Genomic DNA, 26403 nt, shown 5'->3' with positions numbered 1-26403 from the left:
CAGAGACTGACAAGCTGACAGAAAATCAGGGACCGGTACCTGCTGTGGTTGAGTAAAAAAGGACAGCGTAGTCACTGTATTCTCAGGTCCTATATTACACATCCAGCCATCTATTTGCTTTACCTGGTTTTCCAAGCAGGATCACAGGGAACCGGTGTCTATGTCCAGCTGTCACTGGGTGAGAGGCGGGGGACACCCTGGACAGGACACCAGTCCATCACAGAGGGACATAGAGACAAACAGACAGACAACCATCTGCTCTCTCACTCACTCATTGTGATCATTTAGAGTTATAAGTGAACCTTTTTGGTCTGTGGGCTGAAACCGGAGTACCCAGAGAAATCCAGACGTGTGCAGGGAGAACATGTAAACTCCACACAGAAGAACCAACAATCACTTGAGGCTTAAAGAAACACTATGATTGGCAGCCTGTGAGGTGAGGTGGGAGGGTTGAAAAACAAGAAAAAGTGGAGACTTCTTGTCCATTTTTATTATTGTTGATCGTTTTAATGAAATTAATAACTTTAGGCATGAAGAGTTGTTGATAAACAGAATCAGAAATAACTTCTGCCTGACTCTTCTGTCAAACCGGAAGTCTCAAACGGCTCGTTGCAGAACCGCTGACAGATGTAAACAGTTTATAAACATGCAGGAAGTTTTTCTTTCTAACACGGTCTCTCCTTACCTGCCATCCTTTCCCTCCTTCATCCCTCCTTCACTGACAGGGTTGAGAGGAAATTAGTGCTGGCTCCTAATCAGCCTCCCCCAACCCTGAATGTGCTGATGTGCAGGACAGGGTCATGCTAAGCAGGTGCCTCGCAGGCTCATTGATTTAATTCTACAAACGCTTATTAATCCCCTCCACACCTCCTCCTCACTGTGGAGTCCTTGCAATGTCCTCTTCCCAAACAGTGAGCTTGTTACCCCCTTCAACCCTCCCCTTAAAATAAAACGCATCAACAAAAAACAGGATTGCCAAAATCTACACTGAGAAAATGTACGCACACACTGAGGTAGTCACATTTAAAATGAGCTGAAAAAGCGAAAAGTTTGCAGCCTTTAAAATCAAAAAACGAGCAAGTTTCAGTAATAAGATTTAAGGAAGATGTTAAATCTGTTGGAATTAGGTGATTTTGTGTTCTGTCACTGTATTTTGTTATGTGTTTAACCCATTTCCTACTTTACATTTAGAGTAAATCATTTATTTATAAATTGATGTAACCCTTTCCTTTTTTTCTAACATATATTAAGACAAAAAGTATAACATGTAGACCAAAACTTATTATGATTTTTGGAAACAATAAACATGTAAATGCTGAGCAATTATCTGACATTTATTATTAAATCAGTGAGCCTGACTTAACATAATGAGGTTTATATAAAAAGTTCACAGGTTAAAGGTTACTGTTTTGTAACAGTATAAAGAAATGGGTTCAAAGTTCTGTGTTGCTTCATTTATCCTCCTGAATTCAAAACAGACTAGACTAAAAATAAATATCTAAAATTATAAAACTTTTGTTTGTTTTTTGTTTAAACATATGTTCCTTTCTATAGGATAACATTTTTAGAATCACATCAATATTTAGTGTTTTTATTACAAAAGCAGCATTAAAATCTGAAATAAAACACTTAAAACTAAATGTTTCTGCCAACATCCTTTTGTGTAAAAAGTTAAAAGAAAATCTTTGGATCTTCTTACAGTGGGACCTGGTGTTAAACTATTTTCTCAAGGTAGCTGTAATTTAGCTGTAACTTCTCACAGCAGATATTTTCGCAGCACGTAGGGTACATGACATTTTGTGACTTAAAAAATAAAAGCGCTGAGCAGCTGGTGTTAAAAAATCCTGTATGATAATAAGCGCTCCTCTTCCTCTTTTTGCACCTGTTGCCTCTGCAGATGCCCACACATTAGTGAGCTGAATGGAGCATGTGGGCCGTGGTGGCAGACCGGTGGCTGAAGAAATCAAATGACTCTTCATTAACAACTTTCCTGAGGCGAACAGTGAGCTCAGTTCCTGCTCAGGGCTTCAGCTAACGTACTGCAAACCCAGGAAGCCTGCAGGGCCTAAACACGGCTGAAAATCCTGTATTATAATATGTGTCCGTACGGATTAGCCCCAAATCTCACTGACGTTCTGCATTCAAGGAATCTACAACACCGGATCAGAAATCATTAGGACAATAGAAATTAAATATTCCTTAAAGGAATACTTACCACCCACTGCCTTTCATGTCAGAGATTTAGACAAAAATCATCTTATGTTGAAGAGTTGTAATCGTGTTTGTGTTTGAGCTCAGAGTGTGTGTTGAAGATGATGCTCAGCTACTATCACAACAAATTTTAGCTCAGTACCTGTAAAATTCTAAATATGAAGTTTTACAAATATAAACTTTATTTTCATCATTTTAAAGTGCAAAGTGAATTAATAGATGAAAACAAATAAAATCAGTATTTGTTGTGAGCCTCCTTTAACTCTAAAACAGCACATATTCTCATAAATAAAGTCTTGGATTTTGCAGGGTTATATTCAGGTGAATGATTGATGCCAGCGGAGTGATACGGTGGGGCAGTGGTGTCGACTCACAGCAGCAAGGTCACAGTTTCAAAGCCTGGCTGTGGAGTTTGTATGTTCTACCCGTGCATGTATGGATTTTCTCTGGGTTCTCCGATTTTCTCACACAGACAAGCATGAATGGTTGTCTTTACGGTATGTTGCCCTCTGATGGACTCAGACTCTCACAAAATAATGGCTAGAAACAGACACCGACTTTTCCATACAGGGTCATGGAGATGGATGCACACAGTCAGTAACTGGTTCAGAAACAGCAGTAGATGGATGTAAGAAGCGTTCCATATATTTTTCATCCCATTCCAACGTTTTTCTGATTATTTAATTTTTCTCAGCTCAGCCTCCTCCTCCGGTACCAAACTCCCCCTCAAAGCAGCACCTCTGAATCAGCTGCACATAAAGAGGACTGTTCGAGTCTTTAACAGCATTAAAAAAATTATCTAATTTCAATTCAAACTGCATTACCACCAAGGTCTGCTTCAAAGCACTACAGTGGTACTGGTCCAAACCTTTGGTGGTTCTGCAGAGCACTGATGGATGACAGAACCGTTTCACTCTGCAGGCTGATTGGTGTGGAGCAAACAAAAAGTCCAACTAAATCATAAAAAAACATTTTCAATACACGGCGCATGCAAGCATTTGTCCTTAAAATACATCAAACTGCAGCCTTGAAAGCATATTTTTAAGGTTTAATTTGAACAAAATTTCTTCTTTAAGATGTGCAGTGTGTTAACTCATTTAATCTAAAAGAACTGGATTTGTTTTTTCTTTAAATTGGTTCTCACTTTAATTATTTATACGTAAACGGGCAAATTTTCCTCTTTCTGCTTGGACAGTATAAACCTTTTCTCATCCAGTATGTAACGAATAAATGTTCACATGTGAAACTCTTTCTGTGACGATACAGCTTAGCGTGTTCTGTCTAGTTTAATCCAAGTTTAATATGAGGACACGCTCTCTCAGCTCTGTTTTACAACTGCTGCCGCTTCTTTATATCCCCTTTAATAAAATATAAAGTTAGAGGGCTTGCATTCACTCGGTCAATCAGGACAGAAATGATTGGCCTTTAATTTGCTGGCTCACATCTGGTGTGTTTTACGTATAAGCCAATGGATTCCTTATTTGTTGCCATGGATACGGCTAAAAATACACAACAGCCAATATCGTATGTGAGTGAATGAAGTGAGCAGTGAGCTGGGAGTTAATTTTTCCTCCAAGAGTTAACAGATCACATTATCACACTCTGTTCGGGGTCGTTGCCACCCCCCTGCTCTGCCCTACAAGCCCTCGCCGCAGACCCATTGATTTTATCGGGCGACACCAGAACCGGCTCAGGCCAGCGTCCAGTCTGCAGCGAGCCCCCAGGGTGACGCTGTGGCAGGCCGGCCTCATCCATGTCAGAGAAAACTCTTAGAGCAGCTCATTCCAACAGCGGGAAACAAAGACGGCCGCAGGAGGGAAGAGTACGAAATGCCTGAGAAAACTGCTAACCAAGGGTACATTTTATATCAACTGAGATGACCTGTATACAAACTGAGGAAGCTAATTTCTATAGTTCAATACTGTTATACAGTTATAAGACAACATGCTGTTAAAATAAACCTTTAATATTCTAATAGGAAAATGTAAAAGAGCAACTCAACAGAAAAAACACATCTTATGAGTTTTAAATGAGTTACAGCTGATTTTTAAAAATATTTTGTGTGCAAACAAAAAGATCTGAGCACACAAGATTAATTAATTATCACACTTTGAAAGCTGATGTGTTAATGGTTTTTCATTCACACATCTGGTGAAAACATTAATAATTTAGATTCACAACAAACTTACATTTTTAAGTCTAACACACGCTCTGTTTAGTCTTTAAATGCTACTCTTTGCTCAAATTAAACTCGCTCTACAAACGATTTGCTCCATGACTGGATGAAAAAAAAAAAAATCCTTTTAGGAAATTTAATTCATCAGCATTTCTCAAAGAGGAATTTAAAAAACATGATTTCTGTGAAAAAATAAAGTTAATTTTTTAGCCAAACCAACATTAATACTTAAAATTTAGTTTATGCTTATGATATCAGCCTGTGTTTGAAAGTGGGACACAGTGGGGGGACGGAGGGATTACAGTGGGCTGATGGGTGAGAACAAAGTGGCTTTTGATGTGAAGCAAGCTAATGTGCCTGAAGTGGTTGGAAATGTTGCTGCAGTGTTGCCAGGAGGAAAAGAAAATGCAAAACCAACCAAAAAAATATATATAGTGAGCTGCAAAACTATCTGCAACACCGAAATCTGACCTTTTGGCACCTAAAGCGACAGGAGAACGCCATAAAATGCTTTTATTTAGTAAATAAACAGCAGAGATTCACAAAAACTAACAAAGAACTGAACTGGGCATGATAAATTACTAATTTAGTCTTTGATTCCTTAAACAGGAAATTATATTTTCCTTTCAATCAAAATATTTATTTTTAATGAAAAGATAAACCGAACTTGTCTTCCTGGTATAATTTATGTGATTTGAACAGATTTAATATTTAATGCAGCTCAAGTAAAAAAGGAAATATTAAATTTAATTTTCTAAACCAAGAGCATAAAAACATTGATTATGTTCTTAGCAGACCTCGACTGAAAATAGATGCTCGTCTGTTTGTTCTATCGACAGTCTTTGAGCAAAACATGAACGAGTAGCAAAAATAAATGTTATATTTAGGCTGATGGACAATTATTTCCCACGTTAAGCAACAACAATATATTTAAAAAATGTATTTTAGTGAAAGGTTTTGCTCATCTGCTTGTTTTGTCTTCTGAAAAGGTGATTATGGTCTTTTGATGATCCAGACAGGAAGTTTTCATGCAGGGTATTATTTTAAATCTCAGTTCAATATGTTTTCCTTATCTTAACCAAGTACTTTTATATAAATAAAATTAAATGTTTTATGTCTAGATTAAAGAAATGTGGCGATTAAAACCGCAGCTAAAAGCAAAAACCTCACACTTCTGTTAGTTTGTGAAAAATGTTGCTTTAAAGGAAAGAGATTGAATGAAATCATGTCTAAATCATTCTAGTTAACCTTATGTTTCTTTGAGCTGCAAAATAAGTTTGGTCGATAAGTCAGTTGATTATATCATTTGACAGAAATAGTTATGGTAAAAAGAAAGCACATCTTTTATTTTTTTTTAGATTATACCCATTTGGGACATAAAATAAATTAAGTAAACAGACACACCAGGTCTCAAGATTAGAGAAAAACAGAAAGTTTCAGTCAATTTTCTTGATTTTTACTCACAAATAGAAGTTAGAATTTTATGCTTATAGTTAGATAATAAATCATTAAAGGTTAGCAAAATATATATGTTGAAGTTTACACCTTTTAGGATTGATAAATTATTGTTCTTGTCATGTCGTGTGCTAAATAAAACAACAACCTTGTGGTAATTTGCAGTTTTACAGTTTCTCAGCATGAAATGTGACACTTTTGGAGATGTGGATAAATCTTCTTATTGCATGTTTTCTGGTGGGATTTGACTCAGTTATTAACATTTAGGTAAAGGCAAAAAAACAAACTGGAAAAAGGCCTACAGGCAGAAATTAACTAATAGAAAACAAAAAGCCAAAATTGACACATACTAATAAAAAAATGTCATTAAATATTTACTTAAATGTGCCAATAAATAGTTAAAAGTGGAGATAAATTCATAAATGCCCTATAAAATATATATTAATAAATACCCCCAAAATAAACAATAATATATTATTAGTTACTATATCAAAATGATTCTTTAAATAGTGAAATATAATTGAATTTTTATACAGAAAATTTACTGATTTATTAAATGCATTTGTTTTATTTTGAAAATTTAATAACCAATGTTAAATTACATTTTTTAGTAACATATTAATATGGCTGTGGTACTTTTTGGCCTCAGTAGTATAATGTTACACTGTTTTTACACAGAGGTAGTAAAATACTATAAAAGTCATCTGAAGAGTTGAATTTCTGCAGACATCAGAGCCACTTCTCCTTGTCTTCGTTTCGCAGAGAAGTCGTGTCTTTCGGTTTTAGCTTTAGCCTCTTGCATAACGGGGCATTTTTCTCCCCCTTTTTTCTTCTCTCTCAGCTGCTTTGCGCCCAGTAGAGCAGTGGATGATGGGAGCTCCAGCACGGCATGATCTAAAAACCCACTGGCGCTTCAGTGAGCCTCAGCTGGCTTATATAACCCAGCGTGGATGTGCAAACTGCCTCGCTGTGGAGACACACACACGCGGGGAGCAGCTACTGATGTGTGTTTGGATGTATTTGTCAGTGTGAGGACTTTGTGCGTTGGAGAAGGCTTGCATGTTTTGCAGAATGTTCTCAGATTTGTGTTTTTCTGCTCAGCAACCACATCATCAAATACCCCCCCTTCATTGTTACGCCTTCTGATGACATCACCAACGTGTCCCCTCGTTGTTTGGACCAACGAGCTCCTCAGTGATGTCACTTCCGCCGGGCTTTCACCTGAAGTGACACTTTTATATTGCATAACTTCCTATCGCCTGCATGATGGAGCAGATTTTCTCTGTCCACCCCAGAGGCGGAGATTAGCTCCTCATTATGGAAACACCAGGTGTGTTAGTGGAAAAAAAAAAGTAAAAATTATTGGAGAAGAGGCTGCATCACCTCTGTGACCACATCATGCACCCAAAAAAGGAAATAAAAATGTTTAACCCTTGAAGCTGTTGTAACTTTGGGTCCATTTGACCCGAAGGCCACGGGAGGGTTAAGAGGTGTAATGCTGTGAATCATTTGTGGCTTGACTTCCAGAGGAGCGACGCCGGCCTCTCCTTTCAAGGTAATGCTGTTTGCAAACAAACGTTTGTAACAAGCTACAAGAGTTAGCATGTTAGCAGACTATAGGATCCTTACTGAAGCTTATAACCAGCTAATTAATTACTAACATCAGCCTGTCAGGCTCTGGGTGTTACTTTACAAAAACAGATCAGCAAAGATGTAGGAATACAGGTACAATTACTTTAGACTTAAAAATAAACTATACATTTTTAAACTTTTGTTTTATTGCTGTGAAACTGTGGGATTTTATTATACCGTCAGAATCTCATATCATGCCTACTCTTGACATCAGATACTACGGGTGAAAGGGTGAAGAGACGCAGAGAAAGACAGCGATCAAACGAGGCCTGACCTATATAAGATCCAGGCTGAAATATTTATGGATGTGAGTGTCCTAATTGGCAAGCCACTGGGAGGCTGCGGCCCTCTCCTCCAATCACAGCATGAAATGAGTTTAACATACAGTTAAAAAAAAACATTCAGACAAGCGGCAGTGGTCTGAAAGGCCTCCCCTCCCTGAAAGACGCCTCATTATGAGTCTGATCGGCCTTTTCCACGTCTCTGGCGAAGTAAGAACCATTAACAGAGCTGTTATTAGAACTGTTCTCCGTTGCGCAGACAGACTGGAACAACCACTTGGAGCACTGAGTCAAACGCAGCCTAATTGGCCGGGCTCAGCCTCCAGCAGCGGCACGCACCGCTCCGCTCCGCTCTCTGAGAGGCCTCCACTGCTGTCTGCTGCAGCTTTCTGATCTCTGAAATCTGCAAAAGGGTGGGGCAGAAAAAGATCTACTGGGACCCAGGACATCATGATATGATGTGTCTAAACCTGGCAATGAGCATGGCATGTGTGTGACATACCTAAGAAGGAACATTTTGTAATCAGTGTCAGCTAAGGGAATCCAAATAAATTAGTTTTTTTTACTGTTTCTCCTGTTCATGCCATCAGATAGCTTCCACTACCGTCCTCCTGCACTTTGTGTCCTGCATTTGGATCATTTTCAGTCGATTATTTGAGACAAAAACTTTCACACATTTGCTAGATTCTGAGTAAAATTAGTTTTGTTTGTTGTGATAATTTGTGGGGAATGCAGGAACAAGGTTTTTGATGTGAACCTTGTAGAAAGTATGACACTCATGGCCAGAGGTCTGCAACCTTTGCAACTGAAAGAGACATTTTTTATCATCTCTGCTACTGAACAGAAGTTATTCAGAGATGCAAAAACTGCCTAACCAAATCAAGTTAAAACAATAAAACTATTTATTTATCAATATTTATATGAATACGTACAACATTTGCAATGTGACATTTATTTTTAAAAAATTGAAGTATACAGGCAAAATGAAAAGAACACTTTTGTACAATAAAATTATACTTTCTTTTATAGAACCTTTTATAGGCCCATTTCATTTTTCTCATATTTGTATAAAATGAGTAAAATAAGTTAGTTGCAGCCTAAAGTCTTTAAAAGAATGAACATAAAATTAACCAGTTTATTGGTTGTTTTAAACCTAAATGTCTTCAAATTAAAAAAGCATCACCTTTATTCACTTAAACTGCTTAAAGTAGCAACATTTTACACAGCCTGGCCAAAAAAAAAAGGTTACACACTCTAATATTTCATTGAACCGCCTTCAGCTCTGATTACGGCACACATTCGCTGTGGTATTGTTTCGATAAGCTTCTGCAATGTCACCAGATTTATTTCCATCCAGTGTTGCATTAATTTTTCACCAAGATCTTGCATTGCTGATGATAGAGTCTGACCTTCTCCTGCACATCCCAAAGATTCTCAGTGGGGTTAAGGTCTGGACTCTGTGGTGAAAACGATGTCTCTCACTCCCTGAACCACTGTTTCACAGCCCGATTAATCCTGGCATTGTCATCTTGGAATATGCCTGTTATTCTATCCATTGATGGAATAACCTGGTCGTTCAGGTAGTCAGCTGACCTCGTTCTTTGAGCACATACTGATGCTGAACCTCGACTTGACCGACTGGAGCAACCCCAGATCACAGGCTTGGACAGTAGGCACTAGGCATGATGGGTACAACACTTCCCCTGCCTCTCTTCTTACCCTGATGCACCCATCACTCTAGAACAGGGTAAACCTGGATTCATCAGACCACATGACCTTCTTCCATTGCTCCAGAGTCCATCTTTATGCTCCTTAGCAAATTGAGGCCTTTTTATTCCAGTTAGCCTCACTGATTAGTGGTTTTCTTAAGACTACACAGCTGTTCAGTCCCAACCCTTTGAGTTCCCTTCACATTGTGCGTGTGGAAAAGCTCCTACTTTCACTATTAAACGTAGCCCGGAGTTCTGCTGTTGTTTTACTTTGATTTGATTTCACCGAACGTTTAAGTGATCACTGATCACAATCATTCAGGATTTTTTTCTGGCCACATTTCTTCCTCGAAGTAGGTTCCCACTATTTCCAGTTTTTAATATTGCATTGGACAGTTCTTAACCCAATTCTAGTAGTTTCTACAATCTCCTTAGATGTTTTTTCTGCTTGATGCCAATGATTTAACCCTTTTCAAACAGACTGACATCTTTTCCCCGACCACAGAATGTGTCTTTCCACATGGTTGTTTAAGAAATGAGAAGCAAATCATTGCACCAGGCGGGGTTAAATAACTTGTTGCCAGCTGAAACATAATCACCCATGCAGTAATTATCCAATAGGAGGCTCGTACCTGTTTGCTTAGTTAAATCCAGGTGGCGACTTTTTATTAGAAGTTTTTTTTCTTTATTTCTGTTCTTCTCTTTTGTTATATGAATAACTTGCTGTTGTTAATACACCCCATTTTGAGGCCTTTAAATGAACTAAACTGTTTTGAAAGTTTTACAGTAATTTGCTTCAAGTTTGTTAAAAACTGTTAATTTCCTGATGGATTTAGAAAGCAGCTGCACTCTGTGTCAGAAAGTTGCTCCAAGCAGGAAGTGAGCGAACAGTAAAACTGATCACTGTCTTTTAGTAAAAATTCAATTAATATTTAACTGATTCTGATACAAATATGACATGAAGCTGTGCACACAGATCATTTACTGCCCTGCTACACTTTATTCTTCAGAATGATCAAAAATGACTCAGGTTCATGTCACGTTTGGTTAAAGTTACACGGAGCCACTTCAGAGAAGCTGAGGAGCCACGTGTGGTCCCAGAGCCGCAGGTTGCAGACCCCTGCCCACGACCATCATTAACCACCAATTTTCAAGTTAGAGTTTTTGACTAAAATCGATGGCGATATGGCGACAAACTGACCCAAAGAAAGAGAATGCCATCTTAAAAAAAATGAAAAGAAAGTCCTCTAAAGATAAAACGGAATTAGAATCACTTATGTCAGGATTTCAGGTTTTTGGGTTTGTTTTTGTATTGAGTTTATTGTTTCTTTAATTATAGTATGTGGTTCTTGTGTTTTTTTGTGTTCCCTGTCATCATTCACCTTTCCTCCACTCAGTACCTGTCAGCCTGCCTCAACCAACCACACCTGTCCCTCGTTCCGAATCAGTCACCTGTGTCCACTTCCAAATCATCCTGAGCTTTTAAAACCTGCTCATCTCCTTCACTTCCCTTTTGGTTCATTTTCACACCTATGTGCTGTCTGGTTTTTCCTCATGTCTCGCCCCTTGTGTTCTTTGCAACACTGATTTTTGTCATTTAGCTCGTCAGCCTTTTGTTAATAAATCAGGTTTCCTTTGAGTTCCTCTTGTCTGCCTGCAGTTTGGGTTCCGACCAACTCTCCCCAACCTGACAACTTACTGATTAAGTGTACTAAGAATATAAAAGTATTTATAATTTGTTTCAACAGATCAAGATGTAACCATAGAAACATTTGCAACTTGCATCAGTTGCTACACTCTTACAGTAACCATAGAAACGGCCGTCTCCAGCATCATCAGTAACCACAACAATGAGCATTAATGGAGATTTCTCACCAGTGACGAATTCAAAACTGAATAAACTTTCCAATGACATCAGTTTTTAAATTAATGTTTAGGTATATTAACTGAAGTACTGACCAAACCACAATAACATTATGAGCTCAGAGTTGTTGTGATTTTAGCATTAGTAAGCAAATGAGTCCAACAAGCATCTCTGTCCTGCTTGCACAAAGGGAAAAGGAGCAGAAATCAATGGCCTGTGTTTACAGGGTACACAGCTGACTGTAACACAGCACGTTATGTTACACACAGCCAAGCAGTAAAAACAGATGAGCTGCTTGGCAAGGCTCAGCCTGGCCAGCCTCGTGCTAAAAGCAGGCAGAGACGGCACCGACTCACGGGCCAAGAGAAGCAGCTCCTGGCAACATGCTCCGATCTGAGCCAAAACTGGGACAAACAATGAAGGAGAAATGTCTGATATCATTTGGTCTTTGTTAGACGGGGAGGGAAAATACTCACGTAAGAAGTACTCAGAAGGGTCTGCTTCGTAATCTGTTTCCTCGGGGAAGTGGTCTATGTGTTTACACATCCCTTTGAAGTTTCCTGGAGGGGAAAACAGAGCGAGAGTTCAGGAGAGCAGACCCACAAGGGAAACACTTGACCTAAAATGGGAATGCACCATCATAATTTAGAGATCTCATAGTTCCATAGTATCCTAACAGACTGCAGGTTTACTCTCGGATCATAGAGCATCTAAATGAAAAAGAGGAGGCAGGGTTTTTATATATCAGGGCTCTAGTTTGGGCTCAGGAGGTAGACATCTTCAGACATCTTCTCTGCCTTTAGGATAAAGGTTTTTTTTAAGCTTGTTACCTTGAAATTTCTACCAAAACTGTTGGACAATGTTTTATAGTGATCTGACCACTTCCTTTTACACTCCTGATTAAATTTAGGTTTTCCTTTATTCAAGACCTGTTAGCAGATATTTCTGATGGGATGTTTGTGTTTACATTTCCATCCTTTTATATCCTAGTGGGCTGAGGCAGATGGTCCCCTTCCTGAGTTTGGTTTTGTAGGTTTCTTCTTGTAAAAAAACAAATAGGATTTACTTTCTGTTATTGCCCAACATCTGAGGCATGCTCGGGAATTAGGACTGAAATAAAGGGAAGATTCAATCATTTGCATCCTTTGCTAAGCATTTTACAAACAGACATTTTATAATTTGTAAGTTACTGAACTGAAATGAACCTAATGTGCCGTATGTAACTGTGCTGTAATGATTTAGGGCTGTATTTTAAAAAACTGGAACAATTACTCCTTAATTAGTGTGTTTAAATAAAGGAGATGACTGAATGTAAAGCTATAAAATTAACCAAAAACTGGCGGACCTGCCAAAAGTTAATATTTTTGTTTTTATTATTTGTCCCTTTGTTTTTGGCTGCATTTTATTCATTTATTCTTAAAGGTTCTCATTGCAAAGTATGAAATCGAACACAAAAAGAAGATTATCCTGAAATAGATTAAATGTTGCAGTTTGAAAGCGTTTACTCGAGCAGTTAATGCGGGTCTGCACTCAATGTCAACCAAACACTGAGTTGAATCTGTTGAAATTCACGTAGAAGCTTGAGTCACATGATTGACCTACATTAGGACAGTGGTGGACTGTAATACAAAATTTGATATTGATCTGATACCAAGTAAACACAGGGCCAGTATCTCTGATACCTTAACATTTAAGGGCAGCCTAAAAAGTTTCACACAAGGAGAATATATCCATGACTAATAAATGGCTGAATTTTGCTTTCTGCTGTTAATTACTTATTTGCATTTTAAAACCCAGGGTGAATTTTATGCAAAGTTTCTAGGCTAATAAAAACATTAATTGCTGTAATTATTGAATTAGCAAAACTGAAATCAGTACAGGGTGGAGAATATATGTTTTAGAATTTACATTCTCTTTGGTTTTTGCTTTTATTCAGAAACAAAATAATAGCAAAACATTTTCCTTTTCATTTTTATTGCACTTCTGGACAAACATACTGAAAGTAGAGAAGAGAAACAAACTCAAGCATCAATCCTGTCACACAAATATCGATGCCAGCGTTGGTGCTGATATTTGGATCGCTCCACACACCACTGCTGGCTCTACTCTGAGTAGGTAAACAAATATGATGGAATCAGACGTGCAGAGTTGAAGAGAGGATATTTAGGTGGAAATGTGAGTAAATCTGCTGCTAAATATGAAATAAAAGAGAAAGAACGAGTAAGAAATCTGTCCAGAATAATGATTGGGGATCAAGTTTTGAAAAACTTCTAGACAGATTAGTTTACGGTTCTTCCCTAATCTATTATTTTATCTGTTTTACTCAACATATCTGAGTGTAAATATGTACCAACACATCAAAATCCTAAACATCTCTTCCACGGAGGTCGTCGTTGTTGACCTATTTTCAGTCACTTTGGCTCTTTCTGTCGGTAAATAAACCCATGAGGTAGTTGCCATCGGGTCATTTAAAGACGAATTAACATTGATATGAGAAACATATTGGGCAGATTTTCTTATTTTATAATTTTCATTTGACTGGTCCTCATGACATTACAATGAGTGGTTTAGGAGTTCAGTCTGAACCGAAGCCAATTCCTTCCTGCTGAGGGACTGATTTTGTTTGATAAAATAACTGGCAGACTGGTCAACACGGAGATCTAACTTTGTACCTTTTAGTGACACATAAAACATTTTGCAGTTTATCAAATGGTCAGCACAGATTGTTCCTATCAGAGGCTCTGTGTTCTGGAAGACGACCTGCAGCAGTTGGCGGCTTGTAAACAAGAGCGGAGCAGCTGGTGCGACCTGGAGCCGCTCCAGCTGCTGAGCAAAGGGAGCCTCATCTTTTAACGCTCGTTCATTTACCTGACACCTCTCCGTCCACAAACCTGAGAGCAGCACCCGTCCCCCCAGCTTCCCCCTCTGTCTGCTCTCCCCTGTGAAGATTTTTGACACTGAGGTCGCTCAAGGTGGCGCCGGAAGGGGAGGCGCCCATCACGGCGACCTCAGATATGGGCGTGTTTGATTGGATCAGATTAGTGTTTCATTAACTATTTTATCTCCTTTCCCTCCAGTGCCCCTTTAATTAGGGGAACAGGTGTTGGTTACCGTGGTGCCAGGTGTTGCAGGGGAGGCTTTGGCGGTGAGGCATGATGGGCACAGCGGGGGGCACTTATTACTTTCTTTGCAAAAGATCAACATGCAGNGGGGGGACACTAGTGCAAACCACTCAGACACTGAGAGTGGGTAAATTATAACAATTAATGTGAAACACCAAATTGTTTTACTAATGGTGCTTTTCCAGTCAGGGTTCTCTTTGGACTCTCTTCCACCTGCTCCCTACTCTCACTGCAGATCACAATGATTTTAAAAAAAAAATCTATTTTTTCAAATTTTAATATTGTTATAACTTTTCAGGAAGCTGAGACATGGGAATAATTTACTTCCCTCAAACAATAATGGTAAAAAAATAAAATAAACAAAATAACAATTACTGTTTATTGTGGTGAATTTCCGCTGACAGTCTCTGCCATAGCTGTTTTAACATATTTTAATTATGTCTTTTGTCGATTACTTTAACACATATGAATGAATGAATGTTTTTTATTTCAAACTGGCATAAAAAAGAAACAAAAACAATGTGTGTGTGTTAAACAGTTTCACCAATCTTCTGTTGCTCCTTTCTCAACTTTTTGGAGCATTTCAAAGTTAATAAAAATAATTAAATCATCAACATTTTCTAAAAAAATCCTGCCTTTTTGTTTGCATAGAAAACAATATGAGCTTTGTTTGCTTCTATGAACTATGAAACTGTTGTTTTTCAAAGCACTTGCTGAGTTTCATTTAAGGAAGAAGTATTTCAGAACGGGCGTGGGAATCTTTGCACACATAATCCATCTTCGACCCAATCCAATGTACTATACCACTAATTTTTCCTCCTGGCTCAGCTCTGGCACATAATCAAAAAAAGCATTGATTTCCATCAACAGGTTTTGTGGCAATTAAAACAACTGTGAGGGAGAGATGCAGAAAGAATATCAGGGAAAGGGAAAGATAAATGCAGGAAGCGAAGGTGACTGAGAGGTTTTGAAGGACATGGAGAGAAAAGATGGAGCGAGAGGTGGAATACATCAAGTTTAAGTGTTACGGTAACTGCTGAGCCGTGAAAAAGCCCTCCAGAGTTTAACGGAGCCACACAGTTTTTGAACTCTGATATAAGTCCTCTTTCTTTAGTGACAAACTGGAGATTGGAGTTAAATTCTTTCCCACCTGATTGCTGCTCTCTGAAGCTAACTAAAGCTCAAATTCAACTCTTTCAGCAGCAGCTTCCAGGAGAATACTGTCAGCGTAACCCCACCACCTCCTGCAACTACTCCCCCAGGCTGCTGCTGGAAATAACAATATGCTCCTCTCCAACTTCCCTGCTTCAATAATCTTTGAATAAGTTGCATTTTTACAGAGAAGAAGAAAAAGGAGGAGTGTGCACACTTTTGTCTCCTCTTTTGTCTCATTTCTCTGAAAGATGACTTGTGTTTACATACGACTGTATAACACACTCCCAGTGGAGCTGTCTGGGTAAACCAGCAGCAGCAGCAGCCCTCAGAGCAGCATGTGTGTGTCCTAACAAAGTGGCATTTGGTTTGCAGCTGGCCGGCCCATCTCAGTTGTGCAATGTTTAATACCCCCTATTGGGGGAGCCGCTTCAATTAGCATGCTGAAAGATTTAACTGACACTTAACCGCTTTGAACAGCTATATTTTCCATGTCATACATGTAAGCTCAGTAGGATGAGAAATGCTTTTTTAATGTCATTTTTATTTCATACATCTCCCCACATGAATGTCAACCTATAAAAGCATCCGTTCAAGAGCTCTGGCACAAAAACCAGTGTTGATCGGAGAGGTGTTACCAAAGGCTGATCGATGCTGTAAATCATCCTAAATCAATGATGTAACACCTTAGAGTAAGGAACAGAAACAATACTGCAACTATGTTGAGCATTTTGTCATTTATTCATTATTTATGTCATAAAAAAGGACAAATTCTGTCTTTAATTAAAGACCATTTTGTGCCAGCGTTTTAGTCTAAGATCATCTTATGATGAGGAATGACAGTTGTAATCATTTTGGTCAAAATTTGAAAATAAATCATACAATATTGCAAAATGTCAAGCTCAGAATATGTTGTGAATGATTCTCATTTACTGCCACATCAAGCATATTTAGCTCAATATCTGTAAAATTGGCTGTACTGTAGACATTTTTGTGTTTTCTAAGGTCAATTAGCTGTGGCAACCATCTTGAATGCAGTTGACTCTTAAAGTTGATCAGTTGTTAATGTACACTCAATAGTTATTTCCTAAAAGTTTCATTAAAATCTGTCCAGTGGTTCCTGAGTTATTGACTCAAAAAAAAAACTTCATTAAATAGTGAAGTTTATTAAAAAAAAAAAAAAGAGTTCCAGGCTCATGCTGAACTCCAGATGTTGACCACAGCCCACACAGCCTGCTGGATTCAGTGGTTCCCATTAAAAAAGGAGGCAGGTTATCTGAGACCTCCTGCGGCCACTGAGTCACAGCCGAACCACTCGGACTCTGGAGTCCGGTTCTGTGTTTTTTATCCAGACTTACTCAATCAACCCAGTCACCACGGGCCATTGTGCCCCTCTGTAGTTAGAATGAGCTACTGACTCGCCCAGTGCCCCCTGCATCGCCCCCTGTATCACCCCCTGTCCTCTGCAGCCATAAAGCACTTCATTACCACAGGGCCTGGAGAGACAGAGGAGCACTCAAGACTGGAGTGCAGTGAAGAGGAGGCTTGTTGTGGCAAAGAGAAGGGGAGTGTGTGTGTGTGTGAAGATTTATAGCTGCACAACACAGCAAGGCTGTTGGGTCTGGTCCTGAGGGACCGGGGTTTATCCGGTCAGCTCATTTTCAAGCCCCTCTGGCACAAACACAAAACCACAAGGATCGACTGTTCATGGCCTGGTGACGTCGCTGCGATGCTCTTTATTTATGTTTGTGAATAAAGGAAGCTTTTCCCCCAAGCTGCGTTCACGTTCGGGTGCAGAGTTCTGGAGCGGGTCCAGTGGAGTCTGCTTCATGTGGACGTGTTCTAAGGTTTATGTGTTGACTGGTTAAAAGAGGTCTGAGATGCAGCTGAGAAGGTTTGTCTGTTGCTGTCGATACCACAGGCTCCTGGTTATTAGACAACAGCAAATAAACACTCAGCAAACATTCATTGTCTCTCTGGGCATCTTTTTTTTGGTTCTGTAAAAGAAAAAAAGCTACAAGTTTAGTCCTCCCTGTGGTGTTTTCTGAGTTTCTCTGGATGATCACAGTGCAGGAAAACAGTTTATCTACACAAATCAGTGTTTGTCATTATTCCTTCAAAACCATGTCTTAAAAATGACTGCTCTAATGCTTTTTAAACAACATTTCTGTTTGGGATCACTCTGCAATGCTGATTAAAAAGTCCCCAAAAAAGTACCAGGAATGCTGACCAGTCCAATTTATAAACTACCCTACAATTTAGCACACCATTCTGAGCAATTTTCTAAATGCTAGCTAGTAATAATATAAGATTCAGTGTTTGTTAAGTTGAGTCTTTTGTGCATTAAATAATAAAGTAAACAGCAGAGACAATGAGCTTGTGCTCTTCCACTGATGCTCTGACTTCATATCAATGATGAAATAATTTACATTTTACTGGTTTTACACGTAAGTATGAGGATATTTGTGCAGCTTTTGAGGACCTAAACATCATGAAATAATAAGCTGGATTATAGAAAGTACAGAATTTAGTGTTTCTAAAGTTTGACCAATACTAAAGAAATAAAAAGTGCATTTAAAACTTGTCGCTTTTTTAAAATTAACATTAACCTTGATAGTAAAAACCCAGTCAAAAAAGGTTTAGCCAATAGATTTAGATTGTGAAGCCTAAATGCTATAAAAAGTTTTAATCATATCTTCAAGTTGTTTGCAGTCTGCTGCTTTTTCGCCTTTGTTGTGACTTGTGATGCCACTTTCACACACAGCTCTCCATGCTGGTACAATGCACAATCAGTTCTAACACTAACATTGTATTCTCATCAGACCAGCTGCATGTTCAGGTAGGATACAAGCAGAAATTGTCAGATTTATCCTGGATGCCAGAGAGAGACATCCGGGTCAGGCCTGCCCACACATGACACCTTCTGAGAGTGATCAAATGGGTTTACAGCTGCCACAGCTCTGCAGACAGACACAAAGGTTTGATGAGACACAAAACACGTAGGAGGTGTATGGTGGAAAGGGGAGGGTGACGCGAGGGGAGGCTGCAGGGGGTCAGAAGGACTTCACTGAGTAGGAGGTGCCGTTTAAAAAGAGAAAGAGTTTGAAAGAGTTTGAGACAGAGGATTCGAGCCCACTTCTGATTCGTCAGTGGGCGGCATTCTCAAAAACTTTCCAGGCAGCCACCTAATGCGTCAGCATTCAGAAACCCCCCCATCTCTGTACTCTTCCTGCCCCCTCTTTCTCCTCCCACCTCCGCCCTCAGTCCCAACAGCAGCCGTTGCCATGTGGACATCAGAGCTGCTCGCTTCTGTTGCCATGGTTATAGCTATCAGGTCCTCTACACAAAGGAGGATCACATGGACCAAGCTGGTGATGTGTCTTCAACCCCTGGACACCCAGCAGCTTCAGTGGCAGTTTCTGCAACCAAAAAATCATCTGAAAAGCTGCTGTTAACTCCAAACAGAACCCTGCAAAGGCAGTCACGTGTGCTTGGTTCCAACTGGGTCAGAAAACTACCCAAAAAGAAAAAATAGACTTCATGCATGGGTCATTTAACTACAAAAAAACGAATACAAATTGAGTTACAATACTGTAGCATCCTGGCCTGCATGCATGCACAGGTATGTGCATATGTAAATAAATCCCGTGGGGAAAAAGGTAATGGGTTCTTGTTTGTTATACGCCAAGAACTTCTGTCTCTTTAAGAAACAGTTGACCCAGAGAAGGTGACAAGAGGTCTAATTGCCTTATTTATCTTCATAATCACACCGTATTCATCCTTATAATCACTATATTCATCTTAGTAACGATCCTGCAAAGGCACAAAGCCCTTTCTGCACTTGCATCTTTACTGGGGTGCATTTTTGTTACTCCAGGTCAGCATTAGAGCAGAAATGTTATGAAAAACACAGATAAATAAATGCCTTGCATTCCTTTTTATAACAGAATTTTAATTCACAATGGCTGCTGCAGCCACATCTTCTGAAATGCGTTAATGCTTGGAGTATCTGAGAATGACTTTCAGCTACTTCCACACAACCTTTACCTCATTATGTGTAATTCTGAATAAGTTATAGTTATTTTTGTGTTGGTAAAGATGAGCTGTGGCAGCCATTTTTAATTGGGTTGACTCCAAATATCAATCAGTTGTAAATGCACACTCAAGAATTCCTTTCCAAAAATTTTAATCAAAATCTCTCCAGTGGTTCATGAGAAGGGAAAGCAAAGGAAAGCAGTGATAGCTGCCTGGATTAAATAAAAAGGGCATCTTGCAGGCTGAGAAGTAGTATGTAATGCAGCTCTAACTGCAGGTGATATGAGAGGGGGTCTAATGGAGGCTGTGAGGTGCCGTCAGGTTTTGACTTGTTGAAGGATGACTGACAGATGTTAGACAGTCGTTTGACCTCTTAAACATTGTCTCAACAAAGTCACTCCTCTCTGCTCAGGCTGTTTAGTGTTTCTGATCTCTAGCACGCCATCTGTGTCTGTCTGAGAGCTGCTTTACTCCTGAACTGATGTGTTGATGTGAAAAGACAAAAGGAGAAGATATAAGACAACACCAAGGAGGCAGCAAATCCACAGAGGCCAAACCTCATCCACCATATTGCTTTTTCCACAGCACTCTTCTTCACATCTCTCCTCAAATTACCCTTCAGTAATACTCACTGTGTCATGTGGGCTTAATCTACTGGAGGAACTTAATTATGTGTTTGTTTCTAGTTTGGGTTCACATTTCTGATCTGAATTCCAATTCAAGGACATTACCAAAATACAATTTCACTAATCAAAATCTCACCTCACTGGTCCTTTTGAAACTGAAAATAAAACCAGAGAGAGATTCCTTGAAGGTATGTTTTCTGAGAAGAAGCTTCCTAGTCCCTACAACCACTGAAATAAAGATACGCCTGATAGTGAGATTTGTGGGATTCATCTTGCTACGTGCTACGTATATCACTTTGTACTGTTTACATGTCTAAGACAGACATTATTGATGTTTTGTGTGTGCTGTATGCCATGTCATCAATTCAAAAAAAGCACAGAAATAGTCTCATATGATTAAAAAAACATTTATTATCTATATTGTGAAACCAGGGGTCATCCGTATTCTATAGCAACCACTACTGTAAAACAATCACGTTCTGGTCTGGCTCGAATGATTACAGCATTTCGTAATTTTGTCAAAGTAAATAACTACTTTACATGTTTACTTAGGCCACCATCCTGCATGCTTTAGCTGTTTCTCTGCTTTGACACACCTGATTTAAATGGATGGGTGATCAACAGGCTTCTGCAGAACTTGGAGACCTGCTGAAGAGCAGAGAAACATCTAAAACATGCAGGATGGTGGACCTCCAGGACCAGGATTGGACCCCACTGACTTAGTCTAACCAGAGATCTGCTCCCAGTGTCTGTACTTAATTGCTAGACGATAACTTAAATTTATATAATGTAGTCTTGATATTTTAAAAAATATTTAGGTCTTATATAACATGTTCTTCAGTATTTAGACATTAATAAAGGTGGTCTCTCACCTGGCTGTGACTAGTGCACAAACTGCATGCATAACAGTCCTCCAAATGTCTTATGTCTTCGGCGTGGTTCTCAACCTCCTTGCATGAGTCATAGAGGCACGCACTCCTGTCGCTTGAGTTTTAAACATTTTCAACAAAGTCTAAATGACAAATTTTCTCTTGAAATGGTCATAAAGTGGTCATGGGGGGCCTCCAACCTGTCTCAAGTTCTAGAGCTGTATTTTGACACCTGCAGAGAAGCGCTCCTCAGACAGAAAACATGTTCAGGTTTAATAACCACACCTATAATAAATAATAATTATGGAAAAACTGGTCCAAATCTGCCAATCTTAAATTTGAAAGTGTTCTCCAGTAGATTAAATCATAAACATAGGGAGGCTGCCATGGTAGGTACAAAATGTGCCAACGTGGTGTGGTGGACAACAACATAATGTGCATGGCCAAAAATACAGTTTTGCAAGCTGTGCTCATAAAAATAGGCTGAGGTTTTGAAAAACTAGCTGCTCAAAAGGCATCTGTATGGCTTGATGGTCATTTGGTCGTAAACACTCAGAGTTCAGTGCGACTGCAGCTGAAAATTCACATATTTTCTCACAATTTTTCTGCAATTTGGATTTTTTTTTTTTTTTTTTTACCAAGTAGTCTCCTAACAGTTGCAGCTCAGGGAGATTGCAATTTAACTGAGCTCTTGTGTAACATATACACTAATTCACTATTTAGCATAAGAAATTACCAATAAAATGGGTCAAAAAGGTTGGTAAAGTGATGGCTATTATTTGATACTTATTAATTATTAGTGCTGCACATTATATCAAAAAATATTGTCATCACAATACCAGTGAGTGCAGTATCAATATCACAAAGCACTGCTTGGACTTGAGTCATTTGCTGTAAAAGGAAAGATGAGTTGAGCATTCCCGTCATTAGCCGAGGTGATGTCACCGGGAGTGGGAGGGAATTCTCCTTCTTCGGTCTGTCTATGAGTCTCAGCCAAGCTATATGGAAAACACCAGGCTGTGTGAGGTCTCGGAGCATTGCAGGGATCGTTAAGGAGGGTAGGATGAGATTTCACAGATCCAGGAACAGAAGAACCAGTGAGTCATGGGTGTTACAGCAGAGTGCGTCATGGCCTTCTGGTCAGACAGGGTGAAGGCTGTCCAGTTTTCACAAGAGTCTTAGCTGCACGCACAGAAAGAGGCATTCCCAGACCATAATAACAGCAACATGTTACCTTCACTGATCACAATCATATAATCAGCTCCACATGGGGGTTGCGTTCAGAGACCCTTAGAAAACATGAAAACCAACAATTAAAAGCTGTTGAAATCTACCAATAAGCTCAACTTCAACCACTATAGAAAACTGCAGCTGTAGAATCACTTGTTTTAGTGTTTATGTATATAAGAAAACATAAAGAGGCAGAAAAAGGACATGCACAGGTAACCGAGTTAACGATGATTGTGCAGCAGGTTGGTGCAATTTCTCTGCACGTTGAGTAAAAGATGCAAACACATTGAGTACAGTTTATATCTTCCTTGAGAAAACAGAGAAATGAAAAACAGAAGCAAACTTGCAAAAGGGTAAACATTATCATGTGTTTCTTATTCAGTGCAAATCATCATAACCTGGTGTCAAATTTTGAAAAATTCAGTGTCAGAACAATCATTAGGATGCTGAGTCTGAACTGGCCAACACTGACTCATTCATGGTTTCACGTCAAGTAAATTCACTAATTCTGATGGAACCGCAGGAAAAGTCAGTGACAGTAATTAATTTTAATGCCTCGGTTGTTGTCCTGTACGCGTCTGTTTGTGACGCCATCTGAACATTATCACATCCGTCTATTGGACGCAAAAGTCAAACTTGTCAGAGTCGAGATGGAGATTCAAAAACAAAGTGGGGAGGAAGTTTCCTTTCAAAACAGCTTTTAAACTTTCACACATCTGAGTTATTTCCACAGCCTGACAAACATCTGCTTAACAAACTGCAGCGACACCGAGGCATCAACACAATGAACTGTTCGCCTCCCTGCACGGTCGATGATGATGATGTAGCTGATGTGAAGAAAACCTAAATGATTTGACCCCCCTGCTGACCTTTTTCTGTGATTTACATCCCATGACCTGAAGCTCATGATATCAGCATAAACACCGAGAAGAGCAGGAAGGATGATGGCTGTTAGAAATTCTCTGTTCAGCTGTTCATTGATCCTTCAGATGAGCCACACTTTTATTTAAATCAGCTGAAATCCTGATCGGTAATAATAACAAGAGCACTATGAGTGCAGGGGTGGAGGTTACTTTAATGAGTGACTAATAAAAGATCATAAATCAAAGGTAGTCGATGCAGCTGTTTTATTAGATCATAATAATTTATATATGAGCAGTAAGACCCAGACTGAGGAAGGATAAGATCCAGCTGCCAGTTTTTCTCACAATTTTCCTTATTTTTGACATCAAATGGTATATAACAAAACAAAATATTGTGACTTTTTTTATTTAAAGGTTTCTATTTAGTCATTATCAAATATATAGTGAATATAATGCTAATATTGAACCTATAATTATTTTAAGTTGATCTTTATGAAAGGAAAAAAGAGATTTATTCATTAGTGCATTAGTTTGAACTCATTAAGGTTTTTATGGTGATGGACAATTTAGCATTTTTGCTGGTCTCAGATACAGCAATATTTTCCAACTAATTAATAAACCAACAAACAAGTAACCAACTATTCAACCACACAACCAAACAAAGAAACAGTGTTTCTATGGAACATGTTGAAGTAACACATCTCTTCAGATATTTAAAAGCATTAAAATCACATGCAACGAACAGAAAAGCTCTAAAACTTTCCTTCTTCGTGCTGAGAGGAGACATATATGCTCTGCAGCCAGTCAGAGCGTCAATCCAATCCATCCAGTTTGACGATCAGAGCCATAATCATATTCACTGAGAGGAAGTGTGAGAGATACTTCTTACAGTTGGCTGCATTTAAAGTGATTATGACTCACGCTATGTTCATATGTCAGTCTTTCTTTGCGCTGAAAACAGGATGTTTTGTATTTCATCTCGAGCTAATAACACAGAGGCCACAAAGCCATCATGATCTTGGGGATAAAAAAAGGCACACTTACACCGCGTCCTCGCAGAAATGTAATTGATGGCTGCCAGCAGCTCGTGACATGGATGGAAAGATAAATCATAGTCTGATCAGTGGAGTTATGCAAGAAATTTTAAAGATCAAAAATTAAGGTGAGATTGTTTAAAGGCCAAGAGGTGGGAGAAGAATATTAAAGAGTAAAATACAGCAAAGAGGAAATTAGAAACAAACACTGGAACTGGAATAAATTCCTTCATCTTAGACTTCCCAATGACCTAATCTAAGAGCGTTTTGATGCATACAGCAGCTCCACTTTATATTACAATCTTGCATCAGAAACGTTTAAAAGCCATCTCTTATGCATCTGCTTCTTCACTGAAATGTACAAGAAATGGGAACAAGCCAGGCAAACCAGAAATTACCATTATGATGTTTAAAATGTTGCTAACTGTGGAACTGAACAGCCATCTTATCCCTTGTCCCTCGCCTGACAAACTGAGATGATGTTCCACATTTTTACTATCTCTATTTTTTTTCTTTAAATTCAACACTTCAGGACAAAGTTGCTTTTTTTTATCCAAGATTTTTTATCCAAGATTTGGATTATGTTAAACCTCTCTGAAGAAAGCAGAGAAGACTAATCAGAGGGGCTGCTTTTGAGTCAGTCAAACTGTGCAGATGTGGGTCAAGTGCGGGTTAATCCGTCACTGTCTTTGCTGCTGAGCTTCGCCCACTGAAGGAAATTAGAAGAAACCATAAAATCACATTTTAAATTGTCCACATGTGAGTGGAGTATCATGAAAACAGTTCTTCTTACCAGCGAGCCATGCAGCTGCATTTTGTGTGGCCTGTTTTTATAAAACCACAGCCTATTTTTGCATGCATGGCTTAAAAATTGTATTGAACATTATTTTATTGCCCACATGGTACCCACTTCAACAGCTGCCCCCACGCTTATCATTTAATCTGCTCGAGCACTCATTTGAAATGAAGATAGGAAGATTTGGACCAGATTTTTAATGATTATTATTTATAATCAGCATGGTTTTTAGATCTGGACATGTTTAGTGTCAGTGGAGTCAAAATACAGCTTTAGGACTCTTATAACAAGTTGGAGATTCTCGTGACAAAACTGAGAAGGACTAGAAACATCTGTGATGGTTCTGTGACAACTTTAAGAGAAAAAATGTTCCATAAATTTTTTGAACTTGTTCAAAATTTAAGTGACAAGACTGCAAGTCTCTGCAGCTGAAGCAAGGAAATTGAGAACATCCGTGAACATCACAAAATGTTCTGGAGACATGCTGTTCACCAGCTAGTCGGAGCTGAGTGAGATATTCCTGTTAGCGCTCAAAGTATGTATTAGAAATCACTCTTAGCTGGCTCAATATGTGTAAATTGTTATTTCCATTTTTGAGTTGATTAGCTGTGGGGTCCATCTTGATTTGAAAGTTTCAATAAAATCCATGAAATATTTAGCTGACAGACAGAAAAGCACACACAATTGCACTATTGCCCACCGTCCATGGAAAGACAAAGAAGAAATGGATTTCCAAAGTGTTTACACTCAGTTTAAATAATCCCATCAGTGTTTTCTTGTTGCTAAAACTGCAGAGCCAAGCAGCATCTCTGAGATAAGGTACTGAGGAAAGATAAAGTCTCAGCAGAGATACAGTTGGCAAAAAAGCAATTTCTAGTAAAAGTGAGGAGAGGCAAACGCATGTGTGAGTAATGATGAATGTAACAGCAGGAGTTTGAACAGCCGCAGGGGGTTACTAAACACTGCAGCCCCCTCCGCTCACACATCTTTCACCGTCTTGATTATCTTTCAAGTAAAAACATTTCTCAGTTTACAAATTCCCATGATTCCTATGACTTCAGATAGATCAATATTTGCGATCATGAATCCCCCTCGCTGTGAGCCAGAAAGCCTGATGTCATCACCGGAGTCTCCACGGACAGCCACCCTGACTTTGACGATTCTTCCAGAGGATATCTGAAGCCAAGCTCTAATTTAAAAGCTGAGATAACAGTGAGGAATCAGAAAATGCATACTCACACTGGCAAAGTCACCTTTCCCATCTCTGCCAATTACAGTAAGTTCTCTGAGGTGCAATACCGAAGCTCAGCCTGACATCATACATCAGCACCAGAGACAAATTTCTGCA

At 39.0% G+C, this 26403-nt stretch overlaps 1 protein-coding gene across 1 annotated transcript in view; it reads right to left on the bottom strand.

Annotated features, from left to right (window-relative positions):
• cacng2a (calcium channel, voltage-dependent, gamma subunit 2a) overlaps positions 1 to 26403 on the bottom strand; it is a 55138-nt gene that overhangs the window by 7898 nt on the left and 20837 nt on the right. The window contains exon 2 of the mRNA XM_017419286.3: positions 11805 to 11888. Within this exon, the coding sequence (XP_017274775.1) occupies positions 11805 to 11888 (84 nt within the window). The remainder of the gene's footprint in view (positions 1 to 11804; positions 11889 to 26403) is intronic.

Source organism: Kryptolebias marmoratus, linkage group LG12 (assembly GCF_001649575.2).
Source record: "Kryptolebias marmoratus isolate JLee-2015 linkage group LG12, ASM164957v2, whole genome shotgun sequence".
Lineage (NCBI taxonomy): Eukaryota > Metazoa > Chordata > Actinopteri > Cyprinodontiformes > Rivulidae > Kryptolebias > Kryptolebias marmoratus.
Note: the sequence above shows the minus strand (reverse complement) of the source record. Positions and strands in the feature narration are given on the sequence as shown.